Source organism: Geotrypetes seraphini, chromosome 9 (assembly GCF_902459505.1).
Source record: "Geotrypetes seraphini chromosome 9, aGeoSer1.1, whole genome shotgun sequence".
Classification (NCBI taxonomy): domain Eukaryota; kingdom Metazoa; phylum Chordata; class Amphibia; order Gymnophiona; family Dermophiidae; genus Geotrypetes; species Geotrypetes seraphini.
The window spans coordinates 16,273,818-16,291,062 of NC_047092.1; the positions used below are offsets into that span (position 1 = coordinate 16,273,818).

Here is a 17,245-nt window from a genome sequence, read left to right on the forward strand (position 1 = left end):
GTTAAGGAATGGGACAGCGAGAAAACTCGCGGGGACGGGATGGAGAAATTGAGTTCCTGCGAGAACGGGGACAAATTTGTCTCCGTGTCATTCTCTAAAAGAAACCATCCCAGTCAGTAAAGCTATCATTATAACTGGAGCAGGGTGGATGTGGTTCCACTCCACAAAAGGATGAAATTTGGAAACATTTACATTAATTTATTCACCACAGGTGAGACCGTCAGGCCTGTAATTCCCAAGCAGACGATTGTGGTGTTTATAGAACTGAATTGACAAGGTAGAATGGTTTTAAAGGCAGGTCTTGTCAAACCAATCTAATTTCTTCAACTGGGTGACAAAACATTTCAATATAGCGGTGGGAGAGGGCGCTAGATGTGGTGTACTTAAATTTTAGCAAAGCCTTTGACACGACTCTGCAGAGGCAACTAATAAATAAACCGAGTGGCCTAAAGTAAGTGATTGGGTCAGGTAAATGGCATTCACTCTGAGGAAAAGGATGTTGTCAGCAGTGTGCCATAGGGATCAGTCCGAAGGGCCTCTTTCAAATGAGACCAAACTCTGTAACAGGGTAGACACCCCAGAAGGTGTGGATGGCATGAGGAGGGATCTAGCGAAGCTTGAAGAATGGTCCAGAAATTGGCAACTAAGATGAAATGTTAAAAAAATGCAGGTTCATGCACTTGGGCTGTAAAAAAATCCAAGGGACTGGTATGGTACATGAATGAAGAGTGGTACTTGGGGGACAATTTTAAGGTGGCCAAACGGGTAGAAAAAGTGACCATCAAAGCCAGAAGGATGCTCTGGTGCATAGAAAAAAAAGATGTCATAAGTGTCATTGTATAAATCTCTGGTTAGATCCCATTCAGAAAACTGTGTTGCAATTCTGGAAGTTGCACCTTCAAAAAGATATAAACAGGATGGAGTTGGTCCAGAGTGCAACTGCAAAAATGGTCAGTGGTCTGTGCCATAAAGCATATGGGGAAGCCTTATAAACCTCAACAGGTGGGAGAGAAGGGATATGGTAATTAGTACAGTTTAAGGCAGGGAGTATTGTCGTCTGAGTTTAGAATGGATAATAGCTCGTTTCCAAGCAGAGGGAACAATAGTCTGTGATAGGCTGTTAGATATAGAATGAATGAAAGATCCAAAGAAACCGAGGTGGCATTTGAGGATAGTTGACGGGATGGGATTATGGGGCGCCATGGTAAGTTTCATTGTAGAGATTAAAGATTTTGATGTCTGTAAGAGATAGCACATGAAAATCAGAGAGCGTACTGATATGTGGACCGGGCAAAGAACGGGAGTCTGGGTTAGATCTATATTGGAACTTGATGCATGAACATTAAGTATCTCGTCTACAAAGGCAGTTGCAAGTTCTTGAGCAGTAGGGGAGGATATCTGGGTGGCACTAGAAATGGTTGGGGTTGTGACGGATTTAAAAATAAAGTACCCAGGCAATTACACAAATGCAAATGGGGCAAGAGGAGCTGGCAACACTGCACTGCCACTGGCTCCCATGGGCCCAGCACCTCCTGCTCCAAAGCATCCGATGTAGACAAGTCACAACCAACGTTTGGCATTAATAGATGATGCACAAAATACAAGAAGTGCAACCGGTCACTAATGTATCACACATTAGCGCTAAAACTTCAGTGTTAGTGGTCACACTTAAAAGGATCCTCAGAACGCCACCCAAGCAATATAGCTCAGTGTGGCAGCACTCCTCGATCCTTGGAAAATGCTGTGTGATGTCACAACTTTCTTTAAATTTTCTTAACGTTCTTTTTGGCATTATGCATTGTTTTTTAGGTTTTTTTTCCTTTTTTATCATAACTTATAGTTAACCACTTGTTATATCTACGATTGAACTTAGCTTAAATTGCTGCTTCAGTCCTGCCGACGGCTCTTTTAAGGTTAGCTCTGGCATTATCCCCGACCCTGATGAATGAAACACGTTGGCAGGGCTGGTACAGCAGAAGCAGCAATTTAAGCTAAGTTCAATCGTAGATATAACAAGTTGTTAACTATAAGTTATGATAAAAAAGGAAAAAAAAAAACAAAAAACCAATGCATAATGCCGAAAAGAAAGAGCGTTAAGAAAATTTAGAGAAAGTTGTGACATCACACAGCATTTTCTAAGGATCGAGGAGTGCTGCCACACTGAGCTATATTGCTTGGGTGGCGTTCTGAGGATCCCTTTATGTGTGACCACTAACACTGAAGTTTTAGCGCTAATGTGCAATACATTAGGGACCTGTTGCACTTCTTGTATTTTGTCCAAAGTATCTGAAACACATTGCTGACAAGATTCTCCCCCCTGCCTGACTCAACTGTCCCAGCAGCAACAATGGCCAAAGGACTTTATTGCAAGGGACACAGGCCACGGTGAAGCTAGGGCAGAGAACCCACTGCACGAGTTCAACCTGCATTATCTGTGGTAGGTATAGAAATATAGGAGAGTTCCAGGCTGCATCGGCCCTTATCCTGGTGATGTTACTGGAAGACCGGTTATCTATCTCCGTCTGCTAGTAGTAGGCCCCCTTTGGTCTGATCTAGCAGGATAAGGAATATATTTATATGTGGGAAAAAGCATTATAAAATTCCCTCAATGTTTTATGTATTACAATTTTTACATTATACTGTCTGAAAAGTTTTGACCTATGTAGAGGGTTGGGGTTTTTTTTCATTTTTTTTTAACTAAAGCTTAGCATGCACTAACAGAATTAATGTGTACTAAATGCTAAGAAGCCCATAGGTATAAAATAGGCTTATCATTTAGCACATCCTAATTCCATTAACATGCGCTAAGTTTTAATAAAAGGGTCCCTAAGTGGTCTATAAGCTATTAAATTAAGCAGGTAGGCCCAATAACTGTGGACTTACTTTATTTGATCATTCAGTTCACCAAAACAGCCCAAGAATTTATTTTAAAAAAGAAAAGATTTTACACATACATTGACCCTATTAAATTTCAGATCCAAGAATGAATCATTCTTAGTCTTTTCCTAAAAATGCCATCTTATAAAACCACGACACCTGCTCAGCCATGAGGAGTGCAGATGGAAGGGGAGGTGCCTTGCAAGAAGAATCTCAGGAGGGAGAAATGAAATACTGGAAATGTCAACAACTAAAGCCAACATGCTCAAGACTTAAACCTGATGTGAAAAAGGGAGAAGGAGGGTGAGCACAGGTTTAAAAAAACAAAAAACAAAACCCAAAACCCCCCAGAAAAAATGGTAACAGTCATAATAAAGAAAAGAAGAAATAACACTTAACAAGTGCTGACAAGCTAAACTGTTTTAAAGAAAACTCAAAATTATAACTGGTTCAACAGTGCACGCTGATGTGGAACTGGAGGGAGAGGGGGAGTAAGGATGGTATCCTCCAGGGCCCATAAGAGTCTAGGACCCTGGTGGGATGGACAGAGCTGCTGGATGAGTGCAGGGGATTGGGGAAGGAGATTGTATTGTAAAATGATGATGGGTTGGATTCAGTATTCCTTTTTTTCTCTTGTACTCCTGTATGTTGATCAATGGAGAATTGTATTGTGTTATTTTTAGCTGTTGCTGAAATACCATCAATAAAAAAAATCTTTGAACATTAAAAAAAAAAAATTAAGACTCAAAATTTCAAATAAATAAAAAACAATGCCCATGGTTCCTATAAGAATGCTGCTTTATAAAACTTCTAAAGGAGATGTGTGCTATAGTGTACATGGAGACCTAAAAGATGTGCTCATATGTAGTCACCCTGAGATGGCAAGGAATACTGTCAAAATACACTGGCTCCTGGCCACCACATCACCCAGGGCTGAGGCCCAAACCATGACTTGCAAAATATAAGACATTAGTAGTAGTCAGAATCCTCCCTCTCTTATTTATCTGGAACAACCTCTCATCCCCGCTCAGAAATTCAAGTTCCTTCCAATCCTTCCGCGAAAACTTGGCTCTATTCAAAAATCTAATCACCTCCCGCTCTCTGGTACCCTTGTCCCTCTCTATCTTCTTAGTTCCTCTCTTATAACCCTTCATTGTAGTTCCTTTCCTCCTAATTCTGTAAACCGTGCCGAGCTCTACGCTTGCGGAGATGGCGCGGTATACAAACCTAAGGTTTAGTTTAGTTTATCAAAAGAGACAAGCATCAGAGACCAGATTAGAACAAAAAATGCACTGCCCTCTTTTCTTATCAGCCTGCAGGATGGACTTCCAGGTCCTAAAACATTTCAATATGAAAGCTCAACGCTGGGATATTGAACAGGCTCATGCAAATAATTTCTACAATTAGCAGGACCGGATCATATGGTGCAAGACAGCTGCCCCTTCTCATACTTTTCACATTCTGCTCCCAGAGGTCAATCTTCAGCTATCCATAAGGTAACTCACACTTTACTAAGGAACAAATAGAAGCATCCTGATTTTGGCATACGTACTCACATTTCAAAATAAAGGGGGATGCTAATCTCAGCAGAAAATACTCCTCTCTGGACACAGTGAGGACATTCACTCTATAATGGGAGTGATCAAACATCCACAGAGCTGATATCTATGGATTCACCTGCACTCAAGTCAGAAGGCCTGGATACACAAAAGGAATTTTCAAAATCCTCAATCACTTCTTGTATGAGCCACAAGAAAACCACCTAGGCCCGAGCAATGTTCTTGTACACAAGATAATCAGGACAGAGAAATCAGGACAAAACAAGAGGATATGATCAGTACATCTACAGTACATATGTCTTATCTACTAAGAACATCTGAACAAACTATTTGTACACTTACAGCAAAAGAGATGAGAACACTAGTATTGCAATACTGCCCACTTAAAAAAAGCTTTTTAAAAATCAAGGCACTGTATAAGTGACATCTCATGACTAACGACAATATTCCTGAGCCAAGTGACAAAGTATACATAGGTTATTTCCATCCTATTGAAAACATTCAATATTCATTTTAAGATCTTACTCTGCTTGCTGGCCTCAAAACACAAACTCTGATGCAATTTGTTCCAATATTAAATCTGTGATTAAATAGTGTTTACATGCTTCTTGCAAATGAAAAGTTACACAAAACCCATGGGTGCACGGATCTAAAACTTGGTAACAAGAGATTTTCTAGCTGTTTCTGAGTGGGCATTTTGCCTTTCAGAATATCTGCTAGAAACAAAAGTTGGCAAAAAATAATATAAGATGAACTTTTTTTTTTAATTGAACTAGCTTATTACTTAACTAATTTTTGGGAGATGGAATTCCTTCTATCAGGTCAAAGTAAAATGAGTGAGTCAAGGGGAAGGGTGCTATTGTCTGAATAAAAAGTGATTCCTACGTAATATTGTTTCCTGCCCAGTGACGTGTTTATAAATCTCTTTAAATAAGAAATACTGTAAAATGGTGGCAGGAAGGAGAAAACCAAACATGTTAGTCAGTAATTTAGTACTTGGAGAAGAACCCAGTCTGATTTCTGTACTGGTTTTTATTGTTCATGAGAAAATGCAATCTCTTGCAATGTACAAACATCTGTTGAAAGTTAGCAGTAAAAAGCAACAGTCTCTGTCCAGCCTGCTCAGGACAGGAAGGAATCTTGCTAAAAACACAAAGAGATATTGCTCAAAAGTTGCAGAGCAAGCCAGTTTTAAAAAAGGGATAAAGCCGAGATACTAGAAAACTAAATTATCCATTCTCTACACCGAACAGTCTAGAAACTAGAAAGGAAAAGGGCTATGACGACATGTTTGTTGGCCCGGGTAATCACATGAGATCTTGAAGAGAGACAAGGGAGCTTCAGCAATGTGAAAGGATTAGGCTTGACATATCAAACAAGCAGTTTCCAGTCCTTGCTTACCTGGGTCATCTTATCCACCGAGACTGGAATTCCGTCGATGGTTAGGGGCGGCAATTCGGAGTTAACCTCTTGTGGCGCAGGCGCATGTTCTGCCAATGCCGACTCCAGGTCTTCCAGGATCATGGTCTTGTACTTACGCACCTGTAGGGAATAAAGGCGGCCCAGGTAAACAAGGCGAAAAGCTGCCAGAGAGAGTGATCCTGCTAGGTAACAGAGGCTCTAGGGCCAAGTGAGCAAACAAGGTCACAGCTGGGAGATAAAAATACAACAACTCTGCTCCCTCCCTGTACATTCAAGATATCAAGCCAGGATTGCATGAAATAAAAGAAAGGGATGATGAAACTCCAAGTAACACCGGTAGGCATCTAAAATGAGGTGGGTGTTCCAAAGCGATACTAGTGAGATACTTTATTGCAGGCATATAAGCCAAATCGGTTAGATGAATTAGCATTAATTGCCTGGGTTTATGAAAATCTGCAGGTACAGGTGTGGGAACTGGGCATTATTTATAGTTTTGCATGCTTACCCTTGTAAGTCAATTTTCCAAATTTATGAAATGCAGTAAAAATAATGCCATTTTTTCAATGTTACTGTTCTAAACACAGCCTTCTGCTCTGGGACCACTGGTAGATGCTTTGCTCTAATCTCCTCTCCTCCCTCCTCAGTCCACAGTGGTGACTCCATATGTAGCCGCAGACTGAACTCCACATTTCTGCTGAATTCTTTTGCCTGCCCTTCCCTCTAAACTCTCAGCATTTTCCCCCAATTCAGCAGATCTTTGCCTTATATGTGGCCTATATCAACAGAGTCCACTAGCAGGGACAGTTCAGAGACATTCTCCAGCTGCACCCATTTACCCCTGGGCCTTGGTTATCCCTAAAAGGGTGTGCAGAGAGCCTGATCAGGTCCTCTGGAGTTTTATGAATGACTTGTGAGAGCTGGACCAAGGGGCACATCTCCCCTGCCAGGATCCTTGGTTTTATTTTAGATTCTTCTTTGTCTTTAAATAATCCAATTAACAATTTATCTAAAAAGTGCTATTTTAGTTTACGGATGTTGAGGAGAGTTCGAGGGTTTTTTCCCATCAAAATCATTTTGCGGTTTTGGTTCAAGCGATTATTTTGGCACATCTGGATTATGCAAATTTCCTGTATATCAGATTAACCAAATTTAATCTGAAGAGGCTACAACTTATTCAGAACACTGCGGCCAAATTAATTTTTGGAAGACATAAATATGATCATGCCTCTCCATTGTTGAGGTTACTTCATTGGCTTCCTGTTTACTGGTGAATTCAATTTAAGTGTGCCAATGGAATTTTTAAAATTTTACATGGAATTTTTTCGCCTTTATTACCTCTATCATTTAACTCTCTTCAATTTCACACTACCATGAATACACATACATTTAAACTGCTCTTCCTTTCTGTTAAAGGGATTAAAACCCTAGGTAAATTCTCACATTCCTTATCCTATTCCTTGGTAAAAGTTTGGAACGATCTTCCCTCGATTATCAGAACGTCATTATCTCTACCACTTTTTAGGAAAAATCTGAAAACTTATCTCTTTCAGAGATTCTTAACTGAGGACTGATCTAATTTATTGAAAAATTTTCTATTACCTTCATTATTGTTTTCTATTATATTCTTTTAAACTTTGTTAACCAGCTTGAGTCCTTGCTGCAATGATCCGGTATATAAGATGGAAATTAGATTAGATTGTTACTTTGAAAACCATCTCAGAAAACGCCAACTTTATAGCTCATGTAAACTGCTCTGAATTGACTCCCCAGTCATTAGTAGTGGTATAGAAGTTTTCAATAAACAATCCTGATTTTTAAAAATGTCTATGTTAAGCTACCTGATTCAAGCTATTTTCACTCTAATTAACTTTATTTTTCAGGCCCTATATTGATCAAATGGGGAAAGAGAGGACTTATAACAGCTAATCAGCCATTTGTCCATCAACCAAGTTAGTTTCATACATGGTAAGGTGGTAGCGGTTCAATGCAGCTGGACATTTTGCATTTCCCTAAAACTTAACTATTCTCTGAGTGAAAAAAATTTCCTCTTATTGGTTTTAAGAGCACTTCCCTGTAACTTCATCGAGTGTCCCCTAGTCCCCTGCATTTTGTTTTCAAATTAGTTTTAACTGGCACGAGGAACGTAGGGAGAGAGGAGACATGATCGAGATGTTGAAGTATATTGCCGGCCGTATCGAGATGGAAGAAGAGATTCTCTTTCTCAAAGGACCCTCAGCCACAAGAGGGCATCCGCTCAAACTCAGGGGTGGGAAATTTCATGGCGACACTAGGAAATATTTATTCACCGAGAGAGTGGTTGATCCTTGGAACGAGCTCCCAGTGCAGGTGATCGAGGCAAACAGCGTGCAAGAATTTAAGAGCAAATGGGATGCCCATGTGGGATCCCTTAGAGGGTTAAGCCAAGGGAACCTGTCCCCAGGAGTGGGAGCCCTAGGATAGTAGACTTGGGGGTGGGTCAGTAGAGTGGGCAGACCTGATGGGCTATGGCCCTTATCTGCCGTCATCTTCTATGTTTCTAATTACCGCGTCAGTTATCATCAATTAAACCAATTAAGTTAGGCGGCGGAAGGACGCCTCCCACCACCTAACTTTCAGCGTTCCTATGAGAAACAGGGCCCTAGTGCCTACATTTATGCGATAAATGCACTGGCATTTTGGATGGCAGAGAAGAGGCAGGACTGGCACTTTTAAAATAATACATACACTGCAATTCTTACCGACGCATACGCACACTGCCTTGGAGGTGTACTTTTAGGGAGGGTATTTTTTTAATAAAAGGCATACATTTTGCCTTCCAGAAACAGATACAGCATATATATGAACACCACCCCACGTTCTAGTCTCCATCTCCTCTTCGCTTAGGGCTCCTTTTACTAACGTGTGCTAGCGTTTTTAGCACACGCAGGAAATTACCGTGCACTACGCTTCTAGAACTAACGCCAGCTCAATGCTGGCATTAAGGTCTACCGCACGCTATTCCACACGTTAAAGCCCTAACGCGGCTTAGTAAAAGGAGCTCTTAGCTTTCTTTGTAACTTTTCACTGATTTTTCCCACTCTCGGGATTTTCTATATTGGGTCATTAATTAGGGAAGCGTCCCGTGACTGGATTTTTCTTTTATTTAGTTTTCTTTTGTCATAAAAAAAAATTATTCTTATATTTAACTTGAGAAGTGCAATTAAAACAAACAAACAAACAAAAAAATGGCGTTCTAATGGGGTTTGGATGAACTGGCAAACCCCAGAAGCACAAAACACAGCAGATGGGCTACAGTTGCGACTCCTGCCCTCACAAACAGGGGAGGAATTCGGTATTCTTCAGTTATAGTCTGACACCTGGAGGGGGCTGTGGGTTGGCAAGGAAACTACAGATGTCTGGGTTGGCAAGGAAACTACAGATGTCTCAGGTGGTCAAGGTATTTAAATACTTTACCTGCCCACACCTCTGAGGCATGAGGAATCTCCTGACATCATGTGCTCTTTTGTAGTCCGTGCACAGGGAGAGCACCTGGCCCATCCCCATAAAAGTAAACCATATGCTCGCCTATGATAAAGAGTAGTATTATCAAACTCAACTGAGGAAGACGACTTAGCACAGGCTTATTTTGAAGCAAGAACAATTTGGTATGCACCTCTTCAGCCCCTGGTACCTTATTTACAGCCCAACTCCTACCATACACCAACCTCTGCCTCTCTGTGGGAGTGAAATCAGAGAGCGGAATGGCATCAACAAAGGGAGATCGATGAAACAAGCAGCATGGTGTAGGCTTTGAGCAAGAAGTTTCTACCATCAGGGAAGAGAGAATAATGGGACTCGTGTATGCTCTCCACAGACTGATGCAATAAAAAGATTCCTTGCACAGTGAACCACAGTTCTCTCCAGTGACAGCCCAGATCTCTTCAGGGAGTTCAGGGATTTTTCAGTTCTTCACCTGCTGGCTGCATTCCCTCTCAGAGGAAGCTTACAAGTGAACTGCAGTTGATCTTAAAGTGACAGTTCAACATGGCATGAGTTGTACTTAACTTATTGAGTCCTAGATAGAAAATCACCAGCTCAAATTAAACAAAAAAACACCTAAATTTCTATTTTGCTAGATAATGTCTAGAATGCCATCATCTTAAAATTGGATAATCGCAAATTCACGTTTGACAATTCCATTAAGATATTAGAGATTTCTCCATCAAGTTCATTTTCTTTGGACTCACAGATTAATGCTTTGGTTAAAAAGCCATTCCTACTCATGAGAAAATTAAGACGTGTTTGTAGATTTTTGGATGTTTCAGCTTTTCGTCTTGTGGTACAGAACTTACTTCTTTCAGTGCTTGACTATTGTAATAGTATTTATGTTGGTCATCAAAAGAATCATTTAAGAAAAATTCAAACTAATCAAATACTGAAGCTCGGCTTTACAACTCTTTTGCTGATAGACCTACAATAGCTGCCAATTTTAAGACCTGTGTAATGGTATTTAAAATATTATATGGTCAGGTACCACATTATTCATTTACCGTATTTTTTGCACTATAAGACAAACCTGACCATAAGATGCACCTAGATTTAGAGGAGGAAAACAAGAAAAAAAATATTCTGAACTAATATATTTAATAAAATATACCAGGTTCTGCACCCAGCCCCCCCCAAAAAAAACTCCCTGCCAGGCTCTGCACCCAACCCCACACTCCTTGCTAGGCTCTGCACCCTGTCCCCCCTCCCTGCAAGGCTCTGCACCCTGTCCCTCCTCCCTGCCCTGTACCTTGTCCTCCCTCTGGTGGTCTAGTGGTGGGCCAGGACAGGAGGGATCTGTCCCAGCTAACTAACAATATTTTACCACCTCTCCCCCGGGAGTCCAGCAGTTTATCAGGAGGAGTGAGCTTCCAGTGCTCCTGCCCTTCCCTCACTGGACGGCTGCCTCAGATCATGCAGCTAGTGGCGTACAAGGCAGGAGCGAGCCTAGGCCCACACCGCTGCCATCAGTTCTCGCGAGATCTGACTGTGAGATCTAAGGCAGCCATCCAGCGAAGGAGGGACAGGAGTGCAGGGCAGGAACACGGAAAGCTCGCTCCTGCTGATACACCGCTGGATCACCAGGATTTAAAAAGGTATTGGGGGGGGAATTGTTAGTAAGCTGAGACAGGTCCCTCCTGTCCTGGCCTACCATTAGACCACCAGACGCAATAGAAACATAGAAGATGACGGCAAAAAAGGGCTACAGCCCATCAAGTCTGCCCACTCTGCTTACCCACCCCCTGTCTATGCCCTAATGACCCAATTTCCTTATCTTGACCCTCGTAGGGATCCCACATGGGTATCCCATTTATTCTTAAAGTCTGGCATGCTGTCTGCCTCGATCACCTGCACTGGAAGCTTGTTCCAATGATCAACCACTCTCTCTGTGAAGAAATACTTTCTGGTGTCGCCATGAAATTTTCCGCCCCTGAGTTTGAGCGGGTGCCCTCTTGTGGTCGAGGGTCCCTTGAGAAAGAAAATATCATCTTCCACTTCGACACGTCCCGTGAGGTACTTAAATGTTTCGATCATGTCTCCCCTCTCCCTATGTTCCTCAAGAGTGTAGAGCTGCAATTTGTTCAGTCTCTCTTCGTACGATAGACCCTTGAGCCCCGAGATCATCCTGGTGGCCGTCCGTTGAACCGATTCAATTCTGCGCACATCTTTACTGTAATGTGGCCTCCAGAACTGCACACAGTACTCCAGATGAGGTCTCACCATGGCCCTGTACAACGGCATTATGACTTCAGGCTTTCGGCTGACGAAACTTCTATTGATACAACCCAATATCTGCCTTGCCTTAGATGAAGCCTTCTCCACTTGATTGGCAGTTTTCATGTCTGCATTGATGATTACTCCTAAATCTCGTTCTGCTGAAGTCCTAGTTAAAGTTTCTCCGTTCAAGATGCACAGACATTTCCATCCACTTTTGGGGGGAAAAAAGTGCATCTTATGGAGCCAAAAATACAGTAATTTTATCCAATTATGCTCTTCAGAAATATCAATTTAAGGATATTATATTATGTTTTTCAAGTCCTCATGGTCTGAGGTATAAATCAAATTTTAATTCATGTTTCTTATAGCAAGCAACCTCTAAAATGGAATTGTTTTCCTTTTAAAATAAAATTAACAAGTGAAGGTGTAATTTCGATAGTGCATCTAAGCCTGACTTTGGACATTTCCCGCAAGACGTCCAAAAGTTGGGGCAGGGAAGGCACAGTTACTTACCGTAACAGTTGTTATCCAGGGACAGCAGGCAGCTATTCTCACAAGTGGGTGACGTGATCCAACGGAGCCCCGATGCGGACATCTCACAAGCAGTCTTGCTTGAAGAAACTTGAAGTTTTGAGTCGCCCGCACCGCGCATGCGCGAGTGCCTTCCTGCCCAGCGCAGGGCGCGTTTCCTCAGTTCAGATAGCTAGCAGAGAAGCCAACCCAGGGGAGGTGGGTGGGATGTGAGAATAGCTGCCTGCTGTTCCTGGATAACAACTGTTACGGTAAGTAACTGTGCTTTATCCAAGGACAAGCAGGCAGGTATTCTTACAAGTGGATGGCCTCCAAGCTAACCAAAGTGAGATGGTGGGAGAATTGGCAACTTAGGAGAATAAATTTCCATTTTCGAAACCGCTAGACGTCCAAATATTTTTTTGGGGAAAATGATCCATTTGGACGTTTTGATCTTTAGGTCGTCCAACATTTTGGGCCATTTTCAAATGTAAAAACATCCATGTTCAAAACGTCCAAATCAAGCCCATTTGGATGTGGGAGGGACCAGCATCTTAATGGACTGGCCATGCAGACATCCCAACAGGGCAGCGAGGCACCTGTCCATACCCCAGCTCTGTGGATGATGTCACCCACATGTGAGAATATGCTGCCTGTTTTTCTTAGGATAATATAGAGTAAACTGGGGATTGTCCAATCTTTCACTCTTGCTGTAATCTACACTGAATTATACAGGTATTGTGCAGGATATAAGTCTAATATAATGTTTAGGAGAAAGAAAAAGAAAATTACAAAATTACACAGGTGCTATTCAGTTCCCCTTTCTTTTTTCTTTTAAAGGACAGAGATGTATGTTTAGAAAGCAAGTTGGAGAGGGTTGGCGGGTGGGAGGGAGGGTTTGGATAAGGGAGGGAGGGATAAGATATTGATATGTTATTGTTAATAATTTCCTATTGCAAGTCTAAATATATGGTATAATATCTATTTTGTTTATTTTGTAATGTGTTAAAATTTAATAAAGACTGAACTGAAAAAAAGAAAAAAGAAAGCAAGTCATTGGTAGCTGTTTTTGCTTCTTATGGCCTCACCACATTCTCCAACGGTGCAGCACCAAAAACTTTAAAGATGGGATTGGGCTTGGAAGGAGATATGCACAGAACGATTGCCTGCTGCCCCACTCTGGTCGTGTATTCATCTAATGTGGCCCGGAGCTTCCTTAAGACAAATATACAGGAGAAAGACAAAGGAATGAGTCAAGGCAGACAAAACTAAACTCACACTATCAGAGTACAGCCAGTTCCATTCACGCAGTGTGAATATGTGCACAATTCAAATAAAGCAAACACCATCAACCTCTAAGGGCTCCTTTTACCAAGCCACACTTGGGCCTTAACGCGCGGAATAGCGCCCGCTAAATTGCCCCCCCCCCCCCGTGCTAACCGCCACCATCTCCTTTTGAGCAGGCGGTAGATTTTCAGCTAGCGCACGCTATAGCGCGCGCTAATCCGTGCGTGCGTCAAAAAACGCTAGCGGACCTTTGTAAAAGGAGCCCCAAGTTTTTTTTTATTTTTTTATTAATTCTTTATTCATTTTCAAAAATACATTAAGTGTGAAATATATTCATTCATATTAACAATAAATACATCACTTACAAACAATCATTGATATATTTCATAAATTCTTATCCCTTCCCCTTTCCCATCCCTCCCTCTCATATATTCCATTATCATATAAAACATATAATAATAAACTTCCCCCCCTCCCTATACCTTAAGTTGATAAATATAAGGGAAACAACTTCAAATTAATCTTTACAATACTTTGTCAATGGTTTCCATACATCCTGAAACTTCTTAAAATATCCCCGTTGTAATGCAATAAACCTTTCCATTTTATAGATATGGCATAAAGAATTCCACCAGAAGTTGTAATTTAATCTCCTCCGATCCTTCCAATTCCAATTGGAGCCCCAAGTTTTGCTGATTTTAATATATGTTGAAGAAATAAAGCAAAACAAAAAAAGAATTATGGTGATTACATTGTTTTTATTGGACTAACTTTCAAAGGTAAAGCACAGTTACTTACCGTAACAGGTGTTATCCAGGGACAGCAGGCATATATTCTCACATGTGGGTGACGTCATCTACGGAGCCCCGATGCGCCGCATCGGGGCTCCGTAGATGACGTCACCCACATGTGAGAATATCATGCCTGCTTGTCCTGGGATAAAGCACAGTTACTTACCGTAACAGGTGTTATCCAGGGACAGCAGGCATATATTCTCACATGCGCCGCATCGGGGCTCCGTAGATGACGTCACCCACATGTGAGAATATCATGCCTGCTTGTCCTGGGATAATCCTTCTTTTCAGATCTCTCAGTATTAGTCTTAAAATGTGTTATACCTTCTCTTAACAACCCTAACTGGCTCCAGCCGCAGTCCTCGCAGTTTCATGCAATAGCGGGGAGGAAGGGGAGTGAAGAAAGCAACACCCTACCCATCATTTCTGGACATTTTACGCCCCATAGTCTCTAACTTCTGACCCCACACCCGTCGCTGAGAGAATGCCCGCTAGAGTTTAGGCAAAGCCACTGAAGTCAGGCCAGAAGAGCCACCAAAAGACCAAGATGGTGCTTTCTCTTCACTCTAAAATCGCCAATAAATGGATGCAGAGATCGACATATGGATCAGAACCATCAGAAACTAACGCAATCCCCGGAGAGGAAAAGATCTCAGAAACCCTGCAAACACTCCATTCGGGAGAAATTTAGGGCTCCTTTTACAAAGGTGCGCTAGGGCCTTAGCACGCGCGGTAATTTTGTGCGTGCGCTTAAAAACCCTAGCGCACCTTCATAAAAGGAGCCCTTAGTCTGCATATAGGGCTCCTTTTACGAAGGCGCATTGGCGGTTTAACGCGCGTAATAGCGCAGGCTAAACCGCCGGCCGCGCTAGCCGCTACCGCCTCCTCTTGAGCAGGTGGTAGTTTTTTGACAAGCGCAGGGATTAGCGGGTGATTAAAAGTCGCGTGCGCTAAAGCCGCTAACGCGGCTTCGTAAAAGGAGCCCATAGTCGGGTTCCAGTTTCGTTCATTGATCAAAAAACCTCTCCGGTTCAATAAAGCTTTTCTTTTTTTTTCTTTTTTCTGCTTTTTGTTTTGTTCTTATGAATTTTATCAAAAGACACTCAAACTGGTGCACATTGAAAAAGTCAAACAATTCGGACTTATCTTAAGCAACCGCCAGTTAAGCTCCTACCGCTCATTGCTCTCTCCCTTCCTATTGTTTTTTCCCATAATTGTCTCATCTACTATCAACAATTTGTATTTCTTTTCCCATTCTTTCCTCTTGTTTTAAATATGTTTGTAAGGTTAGTCCTTAATATGTTCTGCAAGGTTTATTTTTTCGTTTGTTACCCCCTAAAATTTTGTAATTTTATTTTATTTTTTTTTTTTAAATTCTTTATTCAGTTTTAACTCTTGCAACAAGTGTACAAAATTCAATCAAATAATTCGTACAAATCACTTGACATTCCAACAATTATTGTCAAATGCATATAAAAAAGACCCCTCCCCCACCCATCCCATTCATCAGGAATAAACCCATTAAATCACATAACATACCTTCCCATCCCCACATTAAATATAATTTTGTAATTTTATTGATGGGTACATCGCTTAGAATTTTGAATAAGCGAACAATCAAATTTATAATAAAACTTGAAACTTGATGAACCACTTCAACGTTCACTGCCTCCCCAACGAGACCCGTTTTGCCCCTCAAACAGGGGCTTTGTCGAGGGTCGTCACAGGGACTATTGTTTGTGGGATACCAACTACATAACACTGGCACTGGAGGTTATCCGATCGCTAAACGAAATTGGAATCCAACTATATGCAGACCAAGGGCTGTTTTTACTGAGCCGCGATAGCATTTTTAGCGTGCGCTAAACACACGCTACGCGGCTAGAACTAATGCCAGCTCAATGCCGGCGTTAGCGTCTAGTGCGTGCGGCAATTCTGCTCGCTAAAAACAATATCGCGGCTTAGTAAAAGGAGCTCTAAATTTATCCCGAATGGAGTGTTTGCAGGGTTTCTGAGATCTTTTCCTCTCCAGGGATTGCGTTAGTCTTGAACTAGACTTGAGTTCTGCCTCCAGTGGTCCTAGTTTTATAGGGTCTGTGGTTATCTGTTGCCCATCAGGATAAGGAAAAATGCCTCAGTCCCTGAATAATTTGTAATCCGCACAGAATTGTAGGATATGCAGAATATAAATAATAAACATGGCATGGAATCAGTTCCTGAATATACGTTTGCAATTGTTGCTGCACTTATTAATTAATTAATTTATTTATTCAATTTTCTATACCGTTCTCCCAGGGGAGCTCAGAATGGTTTACATGAGACTATTCAGGTACTCAAGCATTTTCCCTGTCTGTCCTGGCGGGCTCACAATCTATCTAATATACCTGGAGCAATGGGGGGGGGGGGGATTAAGTGACTTGCCCAGGGCCACAAGGAGCAGCGTGGGGTTTGAACCCACAACCTCAGGGTGCTGAGGCTGTAGCTTTAACCACTGCGCCTCTCTAGAAATCAAAATGTAGTAAAAGTAATCCAAGAAACATAGAAACATAGAAAGATGACGGCAGAAAAGGGCTACAGCCCATCAAGTCTGCCCACTCTACTGACCCACCCCATTAAGTCTGAGTGCATATGACTTAGTTCCTTAGCTCGACCTTCGTAGGGATCCCACGTGGATGTCCCATTTATTCTTAAAGTCGAGCACGCTGGTGGCCTTGATCACCTGCACCGGAAGTATGTTCCATTGATCCACCACCCTTTCTGTGAAGAAGTACTTCCTGGTGTCACTACTAAATTTCCCTCCTCTAAGTTTAAGCGGGTGCCCCCTTGTGACCGAGGGTCCCTTGGGAACGAATATGTCGTCTTCCAGCTCTACACGACCTGTGACGTATTTAAATGTCTCAATCATGTCACCCCTTTCCCTGCGTTCCTCTAGAGTATAGAGCTGCAATTTGCCCAGTCTTTCTTCGTATGAGAGACCCTTGAGTCCGGAGACCATTCTAGTGGCCATCCGCTGGACCGACTCGGCTCGAAGCACATCTTTACGGTAATGTGGCC

The 17,245-nt window shown here is 41.9% G+C and overlaps 1 protein-coding gene across 8 annotated transcripts in view; it reads right to left on the reverse strand.

Moving 5' to 3' along the window:
* The window catches only part of NRF1 (nuclear respiratory factor 1), a 180,201-nt gene that overhangs the window by 127,922 nt on the left and 35,034 nt on the right, over positions 1 to 17,245 (reverse strand). For all 8 annotated transcript variants that reach the window (XM_033958751.1, XM_033958745.1, XM_033958752.1 and 5 more), the window contains exons 4-5: positions 13,199 to 13,325; positions 5,838 to 5,978 (exon numbers count right to left, since the gene is read on the reverse strand). In XM_033958751.1, the coding sequence (XP_033814642.1) occupies positions 5,838 to 5,978; positions 13,199 to 13,325 (268 nt within the window). The remainder of the gene's footprint in view (positions 1 to 5,837; positions 5,979 to 13,198; positions 13,326 to 17,245) is intronic.